Raw genomic sequence first — 22,971 nt, forward strand, 5'->3', positions numbered from 1 at the left:
AGTATGAGGATAACGTTTGCAAAGTTTTTGCTAAAATTTCTATTGGTAAAAGCATGAATGTATACTCTTAAATCTGACAAAGATGCATGTTTATTTTAAAATACTGTATAACAGAATGAGAAATGTTTGTGAATACTGCCCATTTTTGGTTTCACAATACTGCAATCGAAAGGCGACAAAGTGTACTTACAATGACTACCACACAGATAGGGCCCGCAAAGCTCCAGATCAGAGTGTCATGCACTGACAGCCAGCAGAAGTCAGGGTTTCCATAGCCTTGTGGGTCTAACCCCATCGCCAAACCTTAAAACAACACAAAACAGTTCCTTCCTTTAATTCATATCCATGTATAAAATGTCCCCTTTGCACACTAAGCAGCATCACTCCTCTTAAAGAGTAAAATATCACTGATGCTGGAAATCTGAAATCAAAACAATGTGAATCAACTATCTACCCGTCCGTCAGAACCGTGGGGAAAGAGACAAAGGGTCAATGTTTCAAATCAATTACATGTCGTTTGAACCCACGGTGACACAGCGGTTAGCACTGCTGTCTCTCAGCACCAGGGACCCGAATTCGATTCCGGTCTTCTTTGATTATGTGGAGTTTGCACGTTCTCCCCATGTCTGTATGGGTTTCCTCCAGATGCTCTGGTTTCCTCCCACATGCCAAAGATGTGCAGGTTCGGTGGGTTGGCCATGCTATAACTGCTTCTTAGTATATGTTAGGGGCATTAGCGGGGTAAATATGTGGGGGTAAGTTACTCTTCCAGAGAGTTGTTGCAGACTCAATGGACCGAATGGTCTCCTGCACTGCAGGGGGATTCTATGATTCTGTCTGAAGCTTAATTCTTATTTCAGTGAGGTAGATTTTGACTTGTCTAACACCAGGTGACAGTGAATGGCCTGTTTTATAATTCTACTGATTTTTACTTCCACTGAAGTTCGTGACTTTTAAGGGGTGTCTTGACAAGTACATGAATGAGATGGGAATAGAGGGATATGATCCCCAGAAGGGGTAGGGGGTTTTAATTAAGTCGGGCAGCATGGTCAGTGCAGGCTTGGAAGGCTGAAGAGCCTGTTCCTGTGCTGTAATTTTCTTTGTTCTTTGGTTCAGTCGCACCCATCTTACATCATTACACAAAGTCAAAGTCTACCTCAGCATGCGGGAGACCAGCCGGTCGGAAATACTCCTAGTTTACTTGTGATCTGAACCACACAGTTGGCAGCTCTTGAGATTTTTCCATCACCAATCAGGTTACCTGTTATAATAGCAGGAATTCCCCATCCGATGGTGTAATAGAACCTCATGTGTCCATGGTTCACATTCCTCATGTCAGTCAGCATACGGTAAATGTGGAGACCCTCCACAAACGTCCAGGCAAAGGTGCACAGGTAGAAATAATGCAGCAAGAGGGCTATCACACTGCATACAAACTTCAAAAGAGAAAAGACACAGTCACTGCCGGACTAGCCATCTTTCTTCTGCTCAATAACACCAGCAGCAACACTTCCACCCGAATATTTAAACATAATCTATGCAGTCAGCCCAACGTTGGAGGGAATGTTACAACACAGGAGGTTCCAGTTTTCTGACGAGATTTTGGACTGACTGGCATTTAAGTAAAAAAAAAGTGTGAACCTTTGATACATTTGAGAGCTGTGATAAGTTACTATGTAAGTTAGGTATATTTTTATATCTACAGCTCTACTTCATCACATACAGCACGGAATGTATACATATGCAAGGAATATTTACTAAGACACAACCATTGCTGTACGTTTATTTTCTACTTTTTTTCTATGAAATAAGTGTACGAACATTGCGTTGTTTTGGCAGTGTCCACGATATAACGATAGTAATGCAATATGGACATGATTTACTTATCAACAAAGCATGCTGTCCAGTGTAAACGTTCACTGTCCCTACTCTCCAGGTAAACCTTTGGTCTGGTAAAGTCAGGATCTACAGTTCAAACCGACAGTCTTCGAAAATCACGTCAGAATAACCAGTCACTTAAGCACTTGTTTTTTTAGGGCAGGAGGTTTCTTTTTAAGTTTAGTTAGGGCATCATGATCGACATGGGCCTGGAGGGCCGAAGGGCCTGTTCCTGTGCTGTACTTTTCTTTGTTCTAAAAAGCTTTAATGAATTGTGATCCTTGTAATGAGCAACTTTTCAAAGTTTAAAAACTGTGGTGAATTTTTTCTGAAGGCACATTCAGAATCGGTGGCTACTTTATAATGGCAAATTGAATTTTAATAATTTACAAATATTTGATAATCCACATAATGAGACCTCTCTTAATGTTTGCTGTTCTTTATCAAAGACTAACAAGGGTTTGGATGAATCCCAAACACATGCAATTTGTTCGATTGTTCATGTTTTACTTGAACAGAAATTAAATAGTTCACCTATGATAAGCTGTGATAAAGTGCTATAGTCCCGGGCAACATTTATTATTTTCCAACGAGTTGACACACCTGTGTTAAGAAGCTATCTTAGCATTATCCACACGTGTGCCTACATATACTGAATGTAGCTTTATCAGTTGCCCCATTCAGATTATGTTATCGGTGGTGGGGAGTTTTGCTTTGTTGGCACAACCAGTGAACTGTATTGATATCCAATTGGCATCTGCAGTACACCAGCATTATGTAGAATAAGCCATAGGCTCAATTTGCAAAAGCTTCAGACCTTCGTTTTCAGAGTCATATTATGTGACCACCGTCCATTTCAACAATGATATCCAGCAGAAGATCAATATTCCAAGTCTTTGTTTCTTACTCTTACATATACCTCTCCATAATTAAAATGTGGAAAACAGGGAATGCATTCCCGCCCTTGCTGGGTGTTTCCACCACCCCCCTCTGCACCTTCAGACAAATATCAAGGCCCTAAAATCTGATAAATGTACAGCTGGCAAGTAACCCTATTCATTAGCCACCTGCAGGATCCAATTCATTAAGGTCCACATTAGCAATTTTTTTTCTTTTCTGTTCTTTGGACTCATTTTCAGCCTGATGCAGTGAATGATATCATCAGACAAGGTCAAACTTCCTAAGGACAGCCAGCCAACCCAGCTGCCAGACACAAAGCAGCACTGCTGAGCTTCCCAAAGTTCTCAGATTTTCCCATCTACTTGTGTTGAGGCTTTGCTTGCAATAATGTATGTTTCCACTAGATGCTGCTAATGAGTTTCCTCTGGCAACGACCACAAGTATTCAGAACTTGTTAAAAATTAAATGATCTTCTTCTATGTGAGTGGAAATATTCGGCTGGTTCACAAACATTTGGGGCTGTGTTCGGTTAAAATCTAATTACTGTTGCTTATCGGGCACATGAAGATGTGCCTGATAAGCAGCAAAAACGTGTAGATTAGATAGATTGGCCATGGTAAATTGCCCCTTAGTGTCAGGGGGACCAGCTAGGGTAAATGCATGGGGTTATGGGGGTAGGACCTGGGTGGAATTATGGTCGGTGCAGACATGATGGACTGAATGGCCTTCTTCTGCACTGTAGGATTCTATGATTCTGTGATGAGACTTCAGCTGGGGGGCAAATATGATTTTTGCGTAAAATCAATTAGAAAAAAGTCTGAAAAAAAATTCATGAAGCTCAGAAACTGTAGGTTCCTTTTGTGCAATCTGAAAATCAGGCAAATGCTCCAAATCTTTCCATTTCAAAAGCAGTGAGTTCCTTGCAAATGAACCGCAAATATTAGCTCACCCACACAGAAAGAGGATTTAAATACTGCGCAAGTAATTACAGGCAAAATAGCCACAGAACTGTAAAAAGTGACTACAGAGGGATGATTAATGATGAGGAGCCCTCACTTTCGTGCAAGTATGTGCTGTTGGGATTATACATGCTAAACAATTTCAATCAAGTTCAGCATTACTGTAAATTATTGGTTTATGTCACACTGTTGCACACTTCAAGAGACTCCATACTACTTACAGTGTTTCAAAGTCTTAAGATGACTACTGGGCCTGAATTTTAACACAAGAATATCGACTTTGTTGCTGTTATCAGTTAGACAGTAGTCTGAACAGACGGCAAAGAAATTTGCCAGCCCCAATTAAAAACAGCAAGAGCAAATTCTATTTCGACCCCATTGTGGCAATTTTCATCTCAGATGTGACAATCTTCCACAACTAATTAACCAAGGGACACCTGAAACATTGATTTTTCTCATTAGGAAATGGATAATTCACATCATTCCCATGTATCTAGTACGTGGAATAAAATTTGATGCCATCCACCTGCTTTGAATTTGTTACTGAGATCTGGAAAAATATTGGATGATCATGAATTGGATTATGCATTACATTTCTGAGAATATTCACAGTTGATCCCACTGATTGTACTGGGATTTAATAGCGTTGAGGTATTAGGCAATGGCCTCGTGGTGTTAAATCCAGAAACTCAGCTAATGTTCTGGGGATGCTGATTGATCTGGGATTGTTCTCCCTGGAAAGAGGGAGGCCAAGGGGACAAACTGATCGAAGGTGATAAAATTAGGAGAGGTATGAATAGGGTAAACTGTTGGAAGCCTTTTCCCAGGGCAGAAAGACAATTATAGGGGGGAACAAGTTCTAGATAAGGGAGGAAAAGTTCAATGGAGATGTGCGGGGGAAGTTTTTTTTTATACAGAGGGCGGTGGGGGCCTGGAATGCACTGCCAAGTGAGGTGGTTGAGGCAGTTACGTTAGCCACATTTAAGACTCATCTTGACAGGCATATGAACAAACAGTGAATAGAGGGATATAAGCAGTCGGTTAAATAGGTAAACGTGATTGGTGACGGCCAAAGGGCCTGTTCCTATGTCATAGTGATCTTTGTTCACTGTTCTTGACCCGGGTTCAAATCCCGCCATGGCAGATATTGGAACTGGAATTCAATAAAAATATCTGGAATTAATAATCTATTAAGAATGAGGGGAGATCTTATAGAAACTTATAAGATTATGAAGGGAATAGATAAGGTAGAAGCAGGGAAGTTGTTTCCACTGGCAGGTGAAACTAGAACTAGGGGACATTAGAGGAAGCAGATTTAGGACTGAGTTGAGGAGGATCTTCTTCACACAAAGGGTTGTGAATCTGTGGAATTCCCTGCCCAGTGAAGCAGTTGAGGCTACCTCATTGAATGTTTTTAAAGCAAGGATAGATAAATTTTTGGACAGTAGAGGAATTAAGGGTTATGATGAGCGGGCAGATAAGTGGAGCTGAGTCCACATAAAGATCTGCCATGATCTTATTGAATGGCAGAGCAGGCTTGAGGGGCCAGATAGCCTACTCCTGCTCCTAGTTCTTATGTTCTTATCTTTTTACTGTTGACCATGAAACCATTGTTGATTGTCAGAAAAACCCATCTGGTTCCTTTTAGGGAAGGAAATCTGCTGTCCTTACTGGCCTGGCCTACATGTGACTCCGGAGCCATAGTAATGTGGTTGACTCTCAACTGCCCTCTGAAATGGCCGAGCAAGTCACTCAGTTGCAAGAAGACCATTCATCACTTCTCAAGGGCAACTAGGGATGGGCAATAAATGCTTGCTAGCCAGTGACGCCCATGTCCCACAAATGAATGAAAAAAAAAAGCACTTACTGGATTGTCTGTCTGGTTAATTCCAATGAGGAAGACGAGTTCTGAGAAGAAGAGAGCTGCCACCAGATTTTTGTGGATGCTATGGAGGTTTGAGCGCAGAGTTCTGACCAGCATAAGGAACAGGAACGTCACAAATAAAGCAAACAAGGATATTGAGACAGTGGTGTAGGTGACAATCTTCAATGGCAGGACCTCACCATGCTGGAAAAGAATCGATTACAGGAATATTAAAGGTCATACACGTGGAAAGTCAAAAGGTTGAGCCCTACTTAGCACTGCCTATGACAAACCTGAAGGTGCCCAAATTTGCTGGGCACATTTTCATGAATTTTCAATTGGCTTACTGGATACTACACCTTGCAAGCCTGAGATATGTTGGAAGGAAGCTAGTGAAACTAACTGCTGAAGCCTAGCTGTGACCCTTCGTATCAGACCATTCAAATCCTAAATTAATATAAAGCCTTGAGAAATCTATGACCCAGAGTGATTCATCATAGGAGTTCGGCATTGTCCATAACTGTCTTACCCTGAATTGAAATTAATAGCTGAGGTGCCCCTCGCCCAGAGGTAGTTTTCTTAAATAAGAAACATAGAATCCCTACATGCAGAAGGAGGCCATTTGGCCCACTGAGGCTCCACCCAGGCCCTATCCCCGTAACCCCATATATTTACCCAGCTAGTTCCCCTGACACTAAGGGTCAATTTAGCATGGCCAATCAACTTAACCTGCACATCACAAAAGGAAATCAGAGCACCTGGAGGAAACCCACAAGGACATGGGGAGAATGTCAAACTCCACACAGACAGTGACCATAGGTTTGAATTGAACCAGGTCTTTGGCGCTGTGAGGCAGCAGTGCTAACCACTGTGCCCCCATGCCATCCCCAAAAAGAAGGGTGATTGTTCATAAAGGGATTCTTACAAATTGACCTTTACACAGAATATGATAGTCACGTTACGTATTTAATGGAAAACTGTAAAAACAAACTTGAACTATTTTTGACATGTTGTGAAAATTGCTGTAACGTTTGACGTTAACGTTTAATGAAATAAATTTACAGCGACAAACTACTTTAATGATACACCAAAAGAGCATTTTTAATGTCTGATCTTTGACTTGTGTTGTTTGTGACCCTTTCAGGTTTGTTTTATAGTCAGTGGTACTTTTGCTGAGGTATTTGTGGAGCAGTGTTTCAGTATATATTGTGAATATACAAAGAGTAAAATTCCTTCTGCGAGAGGACACCAAACAGTGATTGCTGATCCAGGAATAATTCAGCTAACAAGATAGTTCTTCAACAAACAACAATGCTGCAGATTAATAAGATCAATGTACCAGAGAACAGTTGTGGTTTTGCCAGTCCCTTAATAAACAATCAGCTTTAACCAATAAGTTAATTTAATAAAATTGATGGTTACAACTAAAGCAACATTACTTTCCAGCACTGCTTTTTTTTGCACATTACGTTTATGGTAACAACAATTTATCAAGAATTATTACTACTGCTCAGCATTTTATGTTCACCAGTTTGATGCAAGGCTTTGTCAAGGTCCTTGTCTGGCCATTACCTGGAGAACTCGCACCAGTGTAAACTGGAAACCATTGTGGAGTTACTCTAACCATACCCACTGGTGAAACCAGATGAATGGGAAATTAAAGTCAGCCCATTCGCTTACACCCTGTAATCGCTTGAAGATGAATAAGAGGGAAAGTTAACTCCATAGAAATCTTTCCAATTGCTGAAGACATTTGAGGACCAGGGTTCCTGAAGCTACCAGGAACTGATCTACGCCAATTATAACCTGTTCCCCTGAGCAGTAAAATGGGCACTCCAGCAAAGCCAGCAGCATGAGGCACAGTGATTAGCACTGCTGCCTCACAGCACCAGGGACCCGGGTTCAACTCCGGCCTCAGGTAACTGTCTGTGTGCAGTTTGCACGTTCTCCCCGTGACTGCGTGCGTTTCCTCCGGTGCTCCGATTTCCTCCCACAGTCCAAAGATGTGCAGGTTAGGTGGAATTGGCCATGCTAAACTGCCCCTTAGTGTCAGGAGGATTAGCAAGGTAAATACATGAGACTATAGGGATAGGGCTTGGGTGGGATTGTTGTTGGTGCAGGCTCGATGGGTTAAATGGCCTCCTTCTGCACTGTAGAGATTTTATGATTCTGTGAAAACCAGTCAAACCCTTTTTAAAACATTCTTTTTGGGTCTTACTGATGCAGTTGGGTCCCAACTGCAATATTTACTCTGTGAGCAGCTTTGAGATTCCTGTCAGAGCAACACAGCACAGAAGCAGAAAAAGGTACATTTTAATATGTCTTTTTTTTTTAATTCCCCTACATCACAATGCAAAAGTACATATTTGCCTATCAAGCCAGTTTGGGACATCCCTCACGAAAGGTGCTATATAAATGCAATTCTTTCCACTTTTCCTTATAGAGCCGAGAGAAGGATAGGAGTTGCCCTTCCAGCCTCCCCAAGGAAAGGTCAGGTCTCCCCCGGCCCAGAATTTCTCGATCCCTGCCGGACAGTCTTGCAGCCACTCCTGTCATTCACCTGTCTTTGACAGGCCACCTTTGGCCAGGCAATTTTCCACCACTTCTTGATGATATCCCATTTTGGGAGGCTGACTGGCACTATTTCAATGAGGCGTGCCAGTGAAAATATTTCAGGTCTCATTTCCAGGTCAGACAGAGAGTTGCTATGACTTCCTGTTGCTCACCCACCAAAAACAAGCCTGATTTTAAAGTCAAGGCCCCATGCTTCATATTGCACACAAAAAACAAAACTTTTCACTGTATACTAATACATGTGACAATAATAAATCAAATATGTGCAGGTTAGCCATGCTAAATTGCCCCTTAGTCTCCCAAGATGTGTAGGTTAGGTGGATCAGCCATGGTAAATGTGTGGGATCAGAGGGATAGGGCATGAGTGAGGCTGGGGAAGATGCTCTGTCAGAGTTGGTGCAAACTTGATGGGCTGAATGGCCTCCTCCTGTACTGTAGGGATTTTATGGACTTTATAGGAAGAGAAATTTCAAAGTGTCATTAGTATGTCCAGGAAAATTTTCAACTACCTGCTTTTAGTTGCAACAGAACATCTGCACTGTTTTATCATTATTATTAAGTGAAGCCCATTATTAGTCACAGCATTAATATTAATATAATTGCTCCATGGTTTTACACTGCTGGCTTCTGCCTTTCAATTTCCTTTTTTTGGTTCTTGTTATTGACAGAGCCAGGAATTGAACCTGTGCCGGAAAACCACAGGTATTATGGTTACAGCCGACAGGGACAGGGGCAACATATTCATAAATCCTTCAGCTCACTGGGCCTTAGGAAGGGAACAGCTGTTATGTTGGAGAAAGTACAGGGTAGTACAAGGGTCCACACAGAGCAACGTGTAAATGGAGAGCACACAGCAACTAACAAGTGTTTCTAGCATTCCCAGGAGCAAGCACAGCCCAGTAACCCAGATGTTGCTATGTTGCCGTAACATTCTACCCCCACCCACTCCAAATTGTGAACATAGGCCTCCATCAGCCATTCTTTGTCACTAATGAATTCTATCTCGCAAACATTCCTTTCATTTTAAAGGCTATTGGGCAGAAGTGTAAAGAAACTAAACAGGACAAACTAAAATCAATTTCACGACATTCCTGAATCTATTAACTAACTCATGTTTGGCGGACATAGTCAGAATTAATACTAGTTAGAGACATCTTTACATAACCCCGCCTCCTCATTTTCTACTAAATACTGGAGCCCTGTTGAGGCTTGAGTATCAATAATACTCTAATACATAGTTCAAAAAGACACAGCATCGCTACAGGCTATGTTTTTTTTAAAAGACTGCTCAAGTCCTGCAAACTGATCTTAACGTTGGCAAATAAGACAAAAAAAGCAAGGCATGTCTCTGCCTGTGTTTAATAAGTGTAAAATGCGTTCAATAAACTGGAAAATGTGTGCTGTACTGCTTTGAGCACAATGTGTTTGGTCATGTGATCAGATCTAACTTACCTCCCGCTTGGAGATGTCCATGAGCACTGCAAAGCTGGTCATGTGATTGCACTGGCAGCTGATGTGCGACTCATTGCGTAGGACAAGTTCACATCCTTTGGAAGACCACCCCCCTGTGCCCCCAATCCTATCAAAGGAAACAGATAAAGGGATTACAAATGAACCACAGACCAAACTGTGTAACGTTCTAACATTTGTGCCTCTGTTAAACACTGAACAGGTCTAACCCATATTCCGAATGAGTTTTATTTCTTTCCCATTAACTCTTGAAACGTGCTTATCTTACTTCTGAATTGAATGTTGTATGTAACTGTGGATAAGAGTGTGCCAAAAGGCCTACAGGTTTGCACAGCCTGAAAGTGCTCCAGAAAATGAGACTGAATGTAAAACAAAGTGGAGCATCTCTAATGGCAACAATTTGGGATTGAGACAAGCAGACTTAGTGAGGAGGTGTTTTAAACAGTTCTCTAATTATGTGGGAATGATATAATAAGCTTTATACTAGATGCAATGATGGATCAAACAGTGTTACAGCGAGGGGTTGCTATAAGTTGACTGCAGAACCAAATCAGGTACCTAAAAAGTCATTAGGATGCACACTAGATCCTTGGTATATCAACAGGAAATTTATGTTATTTTTATCTCATCAGCTCAACTTCAGTTTCAAAGAGAAGGTACAAGCCCAAACTCTTTTTGTCTCACTTACGCAAGAGTATGGTTCCAAAATACACAGAGGGGCTTGGTCCTCTCCTCCGTTACAAACAAACGATACTTTAGAGTTACTGGACTCTCCAACTGTTGTGGCAAAGGCTGGTCCTCAGTGTAAACTGTAGCACTTACGATGGGTGTATTTATGACAGGTCGATTAGGTACTCTGAAGGAAAACAATATTTTGAAAAGAGATTCATATACATAAATCCATCCATAAGGATTCAGGCAAGGAAAGACTTGAGGCAACACATAAAAATGTCTCGCTCCTTAAACATGCCATGTCAGTGATGACTCTCACCAACTTTTACAGATGCACCATTGTAAAACATTCTTTCTGACTGTATCAAAGCTTGATATGGCTCCTGCTCTGCCCAAGACCGCAAGGAACTACAAAGGGTCATGAATGAAGCCCCGTCCATCACTCAAACCAGCCTCCCATTCATTGACTCTGTTTACACTTCCCGCTGCCTAGGAAAAGCAGCCAGCATAATTAAGGACTTGCACGCACCCTGGACATAATCTCTTCCACTTTCTTCTGTCGGGAAAAAGATACAAAAGTCTGAGGTCATGTACCAATCGACTCAAGAACAGCTTCTTCCCTGTTGCCATCAGACTTTTGAATGGGCCTTAGGAAGGGAACAGCATTAAGTTGATGTTTCTCTACACCCTAGCTTTGACTGTGACACTACATTCTGCACTCTCTCCTTTCCTTCTCTATGTATGGTATGCTTTGTCTGTACAGCATGCAAAGAAACAATACTTTTCACTGTACACTAATACATGTGACAATAATAAATCAAATCAAAATACATCCTTAAAGTGTCTGAAAGTAAAAATACAAATAGCTGTGATTAGTCCCCATCTTGAATCACTTCTTTTAAGAACTAGGGCCAAGGCCAAGTTCTGTTCCCCAGTTCAGAGCTGCCGAGTGATGCAGACAGATATCTACAGCTATTTTTTGTGTCAATTCTGAGAAAGCTATGAATTTGGCTACTTGTACATATCGATGATCAACGTTTTTGTTCTGAAATGACTCAAGGAGTAATTTACCTTTAGTTAGCAAGTTACAGTCCAGACAAATCTACTGCAATCCAATACTACCTGTTGAGAAGCTATGGATTTTGTAGGCAATGAATCTTTGTGAGTGGGTGAAAGTGATACCTATTGTATCTGGAATTGCTGAACAGAATTAGACTTTAAAGTTTACCTTATCTGGTTTTAGGGTTTGGTACGAAGTATCAAGTCCTCAGGATATAAGTTTGCCTTTTTGTTTCTGAATCGAGATGGATATGTGGGAATTTGGAAAACTGGCCAATGATTAGTCAAGCTTAGACGTGGTGGATAGAATTAATTTATTTTCAAAATTCCAAGCTGGAAAAACTGACAGATGTTTTATAAATTTGAGTGTGCAATGTGTGAAAAATCTTACCTCATACTTCTTCGATCAGGATCGTATCGTTCAGGCAAAAGCAATCCCAGGGATCTGTAAATGATCACCACAGCAACGGCATGCTGGTGGGATTCATCTGTATCTCTCTTCTTCCTTTTAGAAAATGTACCTTCTGACTTCCCACCAGTGTTGTGTTCAGGATGGTTGTCTTGTCCTGGAGGTTTATTATTAGGGGACATTGTAATGCAGAATTTAATCAACAATCTTCTCACACTTTTAACTAGAATCTCAGTCACATAGAATCCTACAGTACAGAAGAAGGCCATTTGGCCCATCGAGTCTGCACCAAACACAGCCCCACCCGGGTCTTATCCCTATAAGCCATGTATACCCTAGCTAGTCCCGATGACACTAAGAGGCAATGTAGCATGGCTAATCCACCTAACTCACACATCTTTAGAATGTGGTATCCTGGGCATTTTTGTTTAAATAATAGTTCCTAATAATATGTGGTACTTGTTCTGCTGTAAAGAGAACCTAGCCATTTCCCCCGACATTCAATGGCATCACCACTGCTGAATCCCTCATCAACAACATCCTGGGGGTTGACCATTAAACTTATATATGGAACAGCCATATGTGCACTCTGGCGACAAGAGCAGGTCAGAGGCTAGGAATCTTGCAGCGAGTAACTCACCTCCTTACGCCAAAGCCTGTCCACCTGTGTCAGAAGCTACAGAAATTCCTCAGATGGCCCACTTGCTTGTTTCCAGCCTGCCCCAACATCTCTGCAATCTTATAGTGGGTTTGGTGAGTACTAGGTTCACCCACCCGTTCTTGTCCATTGAGGCCCTTAAGTGGCCAACTAATGACTGCAGTTTAAGGACCATTTCCTGCCCTGTCTCAGTTTTTTTAGGCTGGCGGGAAGAGTTCAGGGACAGGGCCATGTCCAGAAAGTGATTCTGTTTGGAAGTGGGTGCACTACCATCAGCCACTTACCAGCACCAGGCGCCCCCTACACAGTGTGATCACCTCAGTGCTCCCTCCCTATGGCCGCTCCATCAACATTCCAGCCCCCATCCTCTGGTCAAACACCTACTCCCTCCACAGTAGTCACCTCGCCTCCCCACACCTACCTGCTCCTGGGTTATAGACTCTGGTGATTATTTGCAGTCTTAGTCCTGCCCACTGCAGCTTCTGACACTACAGGGACCAGGCAGGTGCCGGTCAATCAGGCTGGCTGACAGCTCTCTGAGGTAAAGACTTTCTCCTGAGTGAGAGGCAGAAGTCCCATCTCTAGCTAGTCAGTGCTCCTCAGGAGCATTAATTGGCTATAGAGAAAGCCAGTTTTGGCAGAGATGTGTTCCCTATCGATTCTTCCAACAGGGAAACTCCACCAGCCTCAAAATCCTGCCCCATCAACTCCTCCCACATTGGGGGCAACGGTGAAGGAGACAGAAAAGAGGGGTTTAAAAAGATGGTTTGCAGAACAAACAAGAGGCTGTGAGCTTCCTTTGTACTCTAGGAGGATGGAGAACAATTTGCCAGAGGTGATCAACACTCAATAACGCTTTACGTGATCCAGCCGTATGTGTTATGGAGTGGCTTAACCAGTTATCTGCCATAGCCAATAAACAGCCAAGCGTTTCACATGTCAGCCTAGACAGTTACGTGCTGGCAGGCTGTTAGAATGATCACAGCCGAGCCTGACAAACGATCCTTCTAAATTTTCTTTGTCCTTTTGGTTTTGTTTAACATATGGTATTTGGAATTATTTTTGCGAGGCCGTGACTTCCTCTATTTTCAAGGCTACGTTCTGTAAACGACCAGAACAATACTGACACAATTATAGCATCACTGTGCATGTACGCCGATTAAGGGAATCGCTGATTCTAACCTTGTCGTCGCCCTAATACGTGGAACCTCTGTAGGCAGTATCGGATAGTGACCACAAGTGAAAACTTCAGCTCATTTTCCAATCCTGACTCAGAAAAGCTGAGGCTAAATGTGGCATTCCTACAACTGATTTAGATAAGGTCAATGCAGTCAGCACAGACTAGAGACTAAACTTACAAATTTCCTGCTCTGTACTAGTAAGATCTTTTATTTTCTTAATTGAAGATTGTGAAGGCTGTTTCTCAGTATGGATTTTATTTGGCAGGGCACTCAATAAGGATATGAATGAGCTGACTCTTAAATAATTGTAGTGATACAGCACATCACAATTGCACATGATGAACCTCACCTGCATAAGAAAGCAGCTACACATCTCAGAAAGGATTATACAAAAAACCCTTTCATTTTGTTTCATTAATGATTAAAATCCCATATCACTGACGTTGGTTGACATTACACTGCTGTGCAGTTGATATAATACTTTGACTGAAGGCTCGCCTTGAAAGGCATCAATTCTTCACCCATGAACAGTTCAAATGAAAAGGAAAACAATTTATCTGTTACGTTAGTGCTTAAACTTCAGTACTCTGAATTTACACAAATTCTCATCATTGATGAAGACAATGCGCTTAAACATTACCATCACTGAATCCCTCACTGTCGATACCTTTGGGGTTACGGTTGACCAGAAACTCAACATTACTCACCACATAAACAAAATGGTTACAACAGCAGGTCAGAGGCTAGGAACACTGTGGCGAATAACTCACCTCCCGACTCCCCAAAGCTTATCCACCATCAACAAGGCACAGATCAGGAGTGTGATTGAATACTCCCCACTTGTCTGGATGGGTACAGTTCCAACAACACTCAAGAAGCTTGACGCCATCCAGGACAAAGCAACCTGCTTAATTGGCACCACATCTATAAACTCCTTCCACCACTGAAGGCCAGTAGCAGCATTATGTACTATCTATAAGATGAACTGCAGCAATTCACCAAAGATCCTTAGACTGCACCTTCCAAACCCACGACCAGTCCATCTAGAAGGACAAGGGCAGCAGATATATAGGAACACCATCATCTGCAAGTTCCCCTCCAAGCCACTCACCATCCTGACTTGGAAGTATATTGCCGTTCCTTCTCAGTCTCCGAGTTCTGGAATTCCCTCCCTAACAGCATTGTGGGTCATGGACTGCAACATTTCAAGAGGTGGCTCACCACCACCTTCTCAAGGGCAAATAGGGATGGGCAATAAATGCTGGCCAGCCAGTGACGCCCATGTTCGACAAATGCATTTAAAAAATTATGAACTTCTACAATCTAAATAAACCCATAACACTAATATAAATGTTTATTTTCTTGAGGAAACAGTGGCCCAGTGGAATTGTCACTGGACTAGCAGTTCAGAGTAAGATCTGGGGCCCCGTGTTCAAATCCCACCACGAAGGCAGACGGTGAAACTTGAACTCACTACAAATCTGGAATTACAAGTCAAATGTTGATGGTGAACCATTATTGATTATTGTAAAAACCCATCTGGGTTTCCTTCAGGGAAGGAAGTCTGCCATCCATACCAGGTCTGGCCACTGTGGTTGACTCTCAAATGCCCTTTGAAATGGAAAGCAGTTAGGGACAGACAATAAATGTTGGCCTCACCAGTGACGTTCACATCCCGAAAACACAAATAAAAAAAATGCGATGGTCCTTTTCATGATGTTTCCACTTTTACCCCACTTTCCCGAAAGGGACAGCATGGTGGTTAGCAGGGACCCCAATCTGGCCTTGGGTCAGTGTGTGTGTGTGGGGTGTGGCATTTGTACATTCTCCACGTGTCTGTGTGGGTTTCCTCCGAGTGCTCTGGTTTCCTCCCACACTTCAAAGACGTGCAGGTTAGGTTGATTGGCCATGCTAAATTGATCCTTAGGCCCTGATTTTACCAACATGCCTGCCCTGAAATCGGGGCGGGCAAGGCTCACAGAACAGCATCCTCTGTTGGCTTCGGATGCGATCTTACGTGCCTCAGGTGGGCATACCGGTAAAATTCCAGCCTTCGTGTCAGGGGGATTAGCAGGGTAAAATGTGGGATGATGGGGATAGGACCTGGGTGGGATTGTTGTCAGTGCAGGCTTGATGGGCTGAATGGCCTCCTCCTGCACCTTAGGGATTCCATGATTCTATAAAAGAACACATCAACTCGAACATCTTTCTATAGGTGCTGGCAGTGACCTATCAGAGTGACCATTCATGACAAGGGCCAAAACACTGGATGTTTGCAGACTATTCAACTATGAACAGAGTGCAGTTGAATTGTATCCTGCCCTCACCCAATGCACGCACACATTTCAGTTCTGATGGATACCAATCTGGGCTGGGGTCTAGGCTGGTCTATTTCCTTCCTCCATGCAAGCACTTGAATCCCAGGTCCACTCGAATCAAGGTCAACTAGGTCAGCGTGGATGATGGTTCAAATGTGACTCATGGCCAAGTTTAGAAAACACAAACCACAGTTCCATATGAATAAAAACAATGCAGCAAGAAGGCAGATGTACCTTTATCACCTCCAGCTTTGAGAAGAGCTTCTGGAAAGAACACACTGGATTCAAGATCTTTGGGAATTTTCTCATGGATTTTCTCGAATTGTGGCATGCTGGCACCTGGAAAGTTCGCCATCTCGAAGAGTTCAACTGCGATGACTTGAAATAAAAAGAAGATAAAAATCAAGCCCAGATTGATGGCAAAGTGTTGCTTTGACATTTGTGGACTGTGCATTTAAACTGAAGGCACTTAGTATATATTTTAATGGACGTTGTTCCCGACTATGTGATTCAGAAATGGCTTCCTGCAGACTCTTAAATGGCACAGAGATCATAAGAGAGTTTTTCCTTGGTTGGTTCACAACTTTGGGCACAATAATTTTAAGACTAATGTTTGTTCAAATAGCTAATGAGGGTTATCCAGGCTCAAAACTTTACCCTATTCTCTTTCTAAAGATGCTGTCAGGCCTGCTGAGATTTTCCAGCATTTTCTGTTTTTGGTCATAGAGTGATGTGGAGTTGCCAGTGTTGGACTGGGGTAGGCACAGTAAGGAGTCTCACAACACCAAGTGAAGGAGCAGCGCTCTGAAAGCTCGTGCTACCAAATAAACCTGTTGGACTTCAATCTGGTGTTGTGAGACTACTTACTGATCATAGAGTCTTCAAGTAGTAACTGTTGAGACTGCACCGAATGGAACTGGCTGGTGCAATAAGAACATAAGAAATAGGAGCAGGAGTAGGCCATCTGGCCCCTCGAGCCTGCCCCGCCATTCAATAAGATCATGGCTGATCTGTCGTGGCTCAGTTCCACTTTCCGGCCCTCTCCCCATAACCCTTAATCCCCTCTCTTATCAAAAACCCATCAACCCGCATCTTGAAAATATTTAGCGAGGCAGCCTCCACCACAGGTGGGGCTGAGGGAGCAGTCATCAACAAGAGTACTGGACAGGACTTAGCTGCCCTCTCTGAGACTGAAGGAGGCTCCATAAATAAATCAAGAAAGAAGGAGTAATCTATGGACCAAGGCAGGATTAGTTAATTCTGTATTGTTAATGTGGAAGGCAATTGCATTCATGCCAGTTCCATTAACGCATCGGTGGGCGAATTGTTGGGACACTAATGACTAAGCTGTTGAACTGGAGTCTGACAGATCATGCATTTCAGTCTGGCACTCCCGATGCAGGAGACATGGTGACTGCTATTACTGCATGTTAAAATATCAATACACTGTATGACAGTACGTCCACTGACCATGGTTTTAAGTATATTAACTCATCATTAAAACATTGGACAGAGCTTGAGGTTAGTGGCTAGGCAAGGGTGATCACTCAAAGTAAATCACGCAGAGATCTAACAAGATTTGCATCTCTTCCTGTGCACTGCACTACTACGGGCTGTAGCGTCCTTTACTGGATATTTCCCAGTGTGGAACTGCAGTAATATCTCAGGCTGCCAAAGCAGCGAATCACATTAAGGATTTCCAGACACCCACACAGAAAACAAAAAGCAGTAAAATAACCTTTCAACAGAGAGCAAATTAGGACTGGGACATGCATGGTAGAACCCAAAACATTGTGGAAAGAAAAACAGAGAAATGATTTTTATAGATTTAGCTTAAAATAACCATTAATTAATCATTTAACAGCATTCCACAAACATATCATTATTGTTTTCAGGGCCAGTTCTGTTGTTCATGAAAAGTTATTATATCACCATTAAAAACACAGTTTCTCTTGATTGATGAGCAAGGTGCAACATTTGATGGGGTTTCTAACAGTGATGTGGGAGTGGCAAGTGATGAGGTTCTCACTATGGGGCAGAGTGAGGGTTGCAGCTCTGACTACGTGGGGGTACAGAGTGACAATCTGCAATCTTAGAGTTCTGCGCTAATCTACACCCAACAACATCCCAAGGTTGGTTTGAACATGGGACACCCACACTAGCCCCTCTCCCCTGCAAAATCCAGCCCAATGGTATTTTTCTCCCCAGGAAGGGGCTGTCATTTTGAAGCAATTACAATACAAGCGAAATTGTCCACATTACTCACTCAGATTTGCAGTGACGATGGTGAAGGGTCGAAGGTAGGTTTTTCTCAGATTTTGAGCTATGGTGTGTGCATATTCCTCATAGTGTTTCATCAGGTGCGCAGTGCCTCCCTCCGTCCGCTGGATCTGTTCCCAGTGCTCTTTGTTCTGAGGATCCAAAATGGCGCTGGCAGCTTTGATAATATTCTGAAACAAAAAACCAGGGCAAACATTTCAACTTCAGTTTGAAGCTGATCTTTCTCTACACCCTATGTGCACTCTTTTCTTTCCTTCTCCCCTATGTACTCTATGAATGGTATGTTTTGTCTGTACAGCATGCAAGAGACAATATTTTTCATTGTATCTCAATACATGTGATGATAATAAATCAAATCAAATCGTAAAATGCCTTCCAATTGAGCTAGTGCCAGAGGTAAGAATTATAAATTCCTCTTTTTATCTGAGTCGTGAATGACCTTTCTGCCTGGGATGGATGCCAGATGAAGGGAGATTTTGTAGCTGTTTCTAACATCCATTCCAATTACCACTGAACAAGAATATTACTCTCAGTGGTGCTGTATTATTTACGGATAATCTTTTAAGCTTTTTTAAGAATCGTGGCCAAAGTCGCCAATTAATATCCTCTCTGGGGCAGAATGTTTCAGTGCATGATTTGTTCTGCTGTAAATGATACTTCATTTGTGAATACTAAAGTCCCTGTATCATTACTTTAACTTGCTGGGAACAGTGTTTTAAATAGAAAACAAAATTTAAACCGTAGTCATAAAAGCACAAGGTGGTCCTAATCCTATTCTCTGGCTCTATATTACCAGTTTGAAACTATGCCGCAATTGCGGATATGGCATGACTGCTGACAAAACTGTAATCCAAATATAGACATGTAGGACTTTCAGCCTTGCACAGAATCTAAATTCACATCCTTTATCATGGTAGCAACATCAAATGTTAACTCCTGGATGATTCAAAAGATGGACTTATTCTTTTTTGTAAATAACACAACTATAAAAATGAAAACTTAAACTACAGGCAATTGGCTTGCCAAGTAATACACTTGGTTCAGAATTACTAATATTTTGCCACTGTAAATACACATACATTTGAATAAATATGGCAGCTTGGTCAATGGGTCATTTTGTATTAGGTACTAATGGATGCACTCACACAAAGTGGGCAGAGGGATAGAGGAGGAATAGGTTCTGTTGAGCCTGCTCCGCCATTCAATTAGACAATCTACCTCAATGTCACTGTCACACGCTATCCCTGTATCCTTTATTGTCATTAGCATATAGAAATCTACTGCTTTCTGTACTCAAAGAAGGAATGGCATCCTTTAGAGAGCATTAACCATCAATTAGAGAAGGAATCCAACTTGCTCAGGACACAAGAACAAAACTTTAATTGCTTTGGGACATCGTGAAGAGGTGGTAACCAATTTTTTCCGTAATCTGTGTGATAGGGTGGCCTCGCCTTCTGCTCAAAAATCTCTATAGGCTCTCTAACCAGTCACACAAAGGTGACCTAAAGCAGCCAGGCCATCCCCATTGTTCCAATGTCCCAGCTCCTCAAAGTCCTCCTCTCTGCAGAAAGCCCTCCTTACTCATCAATATTGAACTGGAACTTCCCTTGAGGGCCTAAGGAGCAAACCATCCTCAACTACATCAATATGCTGAGATCCAGGGCTATGGTGAACTAGCATTTAACTCAATACAGGGTAATGTCAGCAGTTACAAGAGCAGAGCTAGAAAGATTAGGTCCTAGAAACCTCTCTGGAATGCCAATATATACAGTAACTAGTCACTGACACAAGGGACAAGCCAATACCACATTCTCCTCATGCCATCATGTACTGCTAACTAGAGCTTAAACTTTACATCACTGCTTCAGACAGCATCTCACAACATTTTACTTTGCACACAAAGTTATAGAAAGCTGGAGATGGGTAGATTAGACGAGGTCATATTTTACTGATCTATCAGATCACATTTTCACCGTTGGGCAAGGTTACTAAGTTTTAAAAATAAAAAAAAATGACACTGCCCGACAAGACCTTTAGCCCAGAGCGCAGCAAGTATCAGTTACAACAAATTCCAGCTCTGTCAAAGGATCCATCCAGAAACGCCTCTTGGGAAAACAGGAAAAGATTTCTCCATTGGAGCTAATGAGGGAAGAGTCAGTACTCTAAAGCAATTAGCTCTGATATCAAGGGTCATGGTCAGTGGCTTATACCAAAAGCCCAAATTTCAGGAGTTCATATGTTCACATGATAGTGTTCATGAAGGAATGTTCTGCCATTCCTTCCAATGCCTTTGACCTGAATGTATAGTATATACAACTGCAGAATGTAAAGTTCAGATGTCAAATTTCAATGTGTGTCTGTGTGTGTTAAACAGTGGCCATGATCATAGAAAGAATCATAGGAACCCTACAGGTCAGAAAGTGGTCATTTGGCCCATCGAGTCTGCACCGGCCACAATCCCACCCAGGCCCTACCCCCCATATCCCGACATATTTACCCACTAATCCCTCGAACCTACACATCTCAGGACAGTAAGGGCAATTTACAGCATGGCCAATCAACTTAACCTGCACATCTTTGGACTATGGGAGGAAACTGGAGCACCCAGAGGAAACCCATGCAGACACGAGGAGAATGTGCAAACTCCACAGACAGTGACCAAGCCGGGAATCGAACCCAGGTCCCTGGAGCTGTGAAGCAGCAGTGCTAACCACTGTGCTATCATGCCGCCCTTTCTTTCCCAGGAAAGAAATCACAAGCAGATTTCTTTCCTGATGGCTGAACATGTTACTAGCCAGGTTACACAAGGACTAATTAAGTTTCAGCCTGACACTCCTAAACCCTTGGGCTTTAAACAATTAGCCAGTGAAAAGTAGACATAGGTTGGATTTTCCAGCTGCGCATGCCCCAAGACTGGAAAATCCCACCCAAGCTCAATGGATCTTTAGACGTTCTGCTGAATTTTCTGTTCCTGTTACGATTCATGTGGTGGGTGGGATGGGAAATTTTTGTCTCTGGTCTTTGCAATCTAATACCATACCGCACTGCTTTCAACCAGGAATCTTATTCAGAATTACAGCATGTGGTTATTGTTATTAAACAGTATTTGAGAGGTTAAGTTACCAACCCATATTGACCATGAATGGGTGCATGTAGTTTCCAGCTATTGGCCAACAGGCCTGTTCACCTGTGGGAATGGGCGGTCCATATGTCCCAGTGCAGTAGCTATACAGACCAGCCCTGTAACAGTGCATGCCCATTTTATGGCCAGAATGTTTCAGCCCTGTGGCAGATTTTCCCATTAGCTTCCAGCGGGAACTTCCGGTCAGGCCGAAGTCTGTGGCATTTGGCATGGCTTGCCCATCCCACCACCCAGGATTTCATGGTGTGGGGGTAGATTTCGGTAGGACCCCAAAAATCAGAAAATCCCATGCTATATGTACGCCAATGCTCTGTCACCAGCAGAATATTTCACCACAACATGGCTTCCTGTGTTATTTGTCATTTGAATCTGCTGTTGGGGTGGCACAGTGATTAACACTGCTGCCTCACAGCGCCAGGGACCCAAAGGTTCGATTCCCGGCTTGGGTCACTGACTGTGTGGAGTTTGCATGTTCTTGCTATGACCGCGTGGGTTTTCTCCGGGTGCTCCGGTTTCCTCCCACATCTGAAAAACATGCTGGTTAGGTGGATTAACCCAAACAGGTGCTGAAACGTGCCAATTAGGGGATTTTCACAGCAACTTCATTGCAGTGTTAATGTAAGCCTTACTTGTGACACTAATAAATAAACTTTAAACTTTTATTCTCACCCTAACCCATTTATTAAAACAATAAAAAACAGGAGCTGCCCCATTCGTTGCCCCTTCCAATTTAATGCCATGTGACCGTTACAAACTGCAGTAAACTGGCATAGGTGGAACTCAGTTAAAGGAGACAATATAAAGGAGATAGTTTCAGGGTTGATTTTAAATTTAGCATGAGATATTAACATCTTTGACTGGGGGCATTTTAGAAATCATTCCATTATTCCTGCACCACAAATACCCTTTAGTCAGCCTTTGCAAAATTACTCAAGAGAATATAGATTCCAATCTGAGGTAAAGGTGGGGGAAGTGCTGGAAAGATTATTTTATAGTACAGAAAGTTTTGAAATGGAAGGTATTGGAAAGTAATTTTGGATGTCTTATTATGTTAACCACAACATAGTGGGCATCACTTTCGTCAGTGAGTCAGAAGGTTGTGGGGTCAAGTTCCACTGCAGGAGCTAAGCACAATAATCAAGGCTGGCACTCCAGTGAAAAATAGATAGAGTGCTGTGGTGTCGAAGGTGCTGTCTTTTAGGTGAAATGTTAAACTGAGGCTCCGAGTACCCTCTCAGGCGACATAAAAGATCCCATAGCGCTATCTTTGAAGAAGAACAGGGGAGTTATCCCTTGTGCCCTGGTCAATTGTATGTCTCAATAACAGATTATCTGGTCATTATCCCACTGCTGTTTGTTGGAGTTTGCTGTGCGCAAAGTGGCCTCTGTGTTTCCTACGCTACAACAATAACTACATTCAAAAAATATGGCCATGTCAGAAGAATTAGCAGGGTAAATGTACGAGATTATGGGAATAGGGCCTGGGTGGGATTGTGGTCGGTACAGACTCAATGGACCAAATGGCCTCCTTCTGTACTGCTGGGATTCTATGATTCTATACCTACTAAGTAGCAAGTACATTGGCCACGTTCAGTAACCTCCCCTCT

The 22,971-nt window shown here is 42.5% G+C and overlaps 1 protein-coding gene across 6 annotated transcripts in view; it reads right to left on the reverse strand.

The window, feature by feature from the left end:
- The window catches only part of celsr1a (cadherin EGF LAG seven-pass G-type receptor 1a), a 312,332-nt gene that overhangs the window by 25,304 nt on the left and 264,057 nt on the right, over positions 1 to 22,971 (reverse strand). For all 6 annotated transcript variants that reach the window (XM_080207361.1, XM_080207358.1, XM_080207360.1 and 3 more), the window contains exons 20-27: positions 18,209 to 18,392; positions 16,177 to 16,320; positions 11,768 to 11,942; positions 10,334 to 10,501; positions 9,628 to 9,754; positions 5,605 to 5,805; positions 1,262 to 1,436; positions 191 to 303 (exon numbers count right to left, since the gene is read on the reverse strand). In XM_080207361.1, coding sequence (XP_080063487.1) covers positions 191 to 303; positions 1,262 to 1,436; positions 5,605 to 5,805; positions 9,628 to 9,754; positions 10,334 to 10,501; positions 11,768 to 11,942; positions 16,177 to 16,320; positions 18,209 to 18,392 — 1,287 coding nt within the window. The remainder of the gene's footprint in view (positions 1 to 190; positions 304 to 1,261; positions 1,437 to 5,604; positions 5,806 to 9,627; positions 9,755 to 10,333; positions 10,502 to 11,767; positions 11,943 to 16,176; positions 16,321 to 18,208; positions 18,393 to 22,971) is intronic.

The sequence above is a fragment of the Carcharhinus amblyrhynchos genome, chromosome 19 (assembly GCF_965287045.1).
Source record: "Carcharhinus amblyrhynchos chromosome 19, sCarAmb.v2.hapA, whole genome shotgun sequence".
Lineage (NCBI taxonomy): Eukaryota > Metazoa > Chordata > Chondrichthyes > Carcharhiniformes > Carcharhinidae > Carcharhinus > Carcharhinus amblyrhynchos.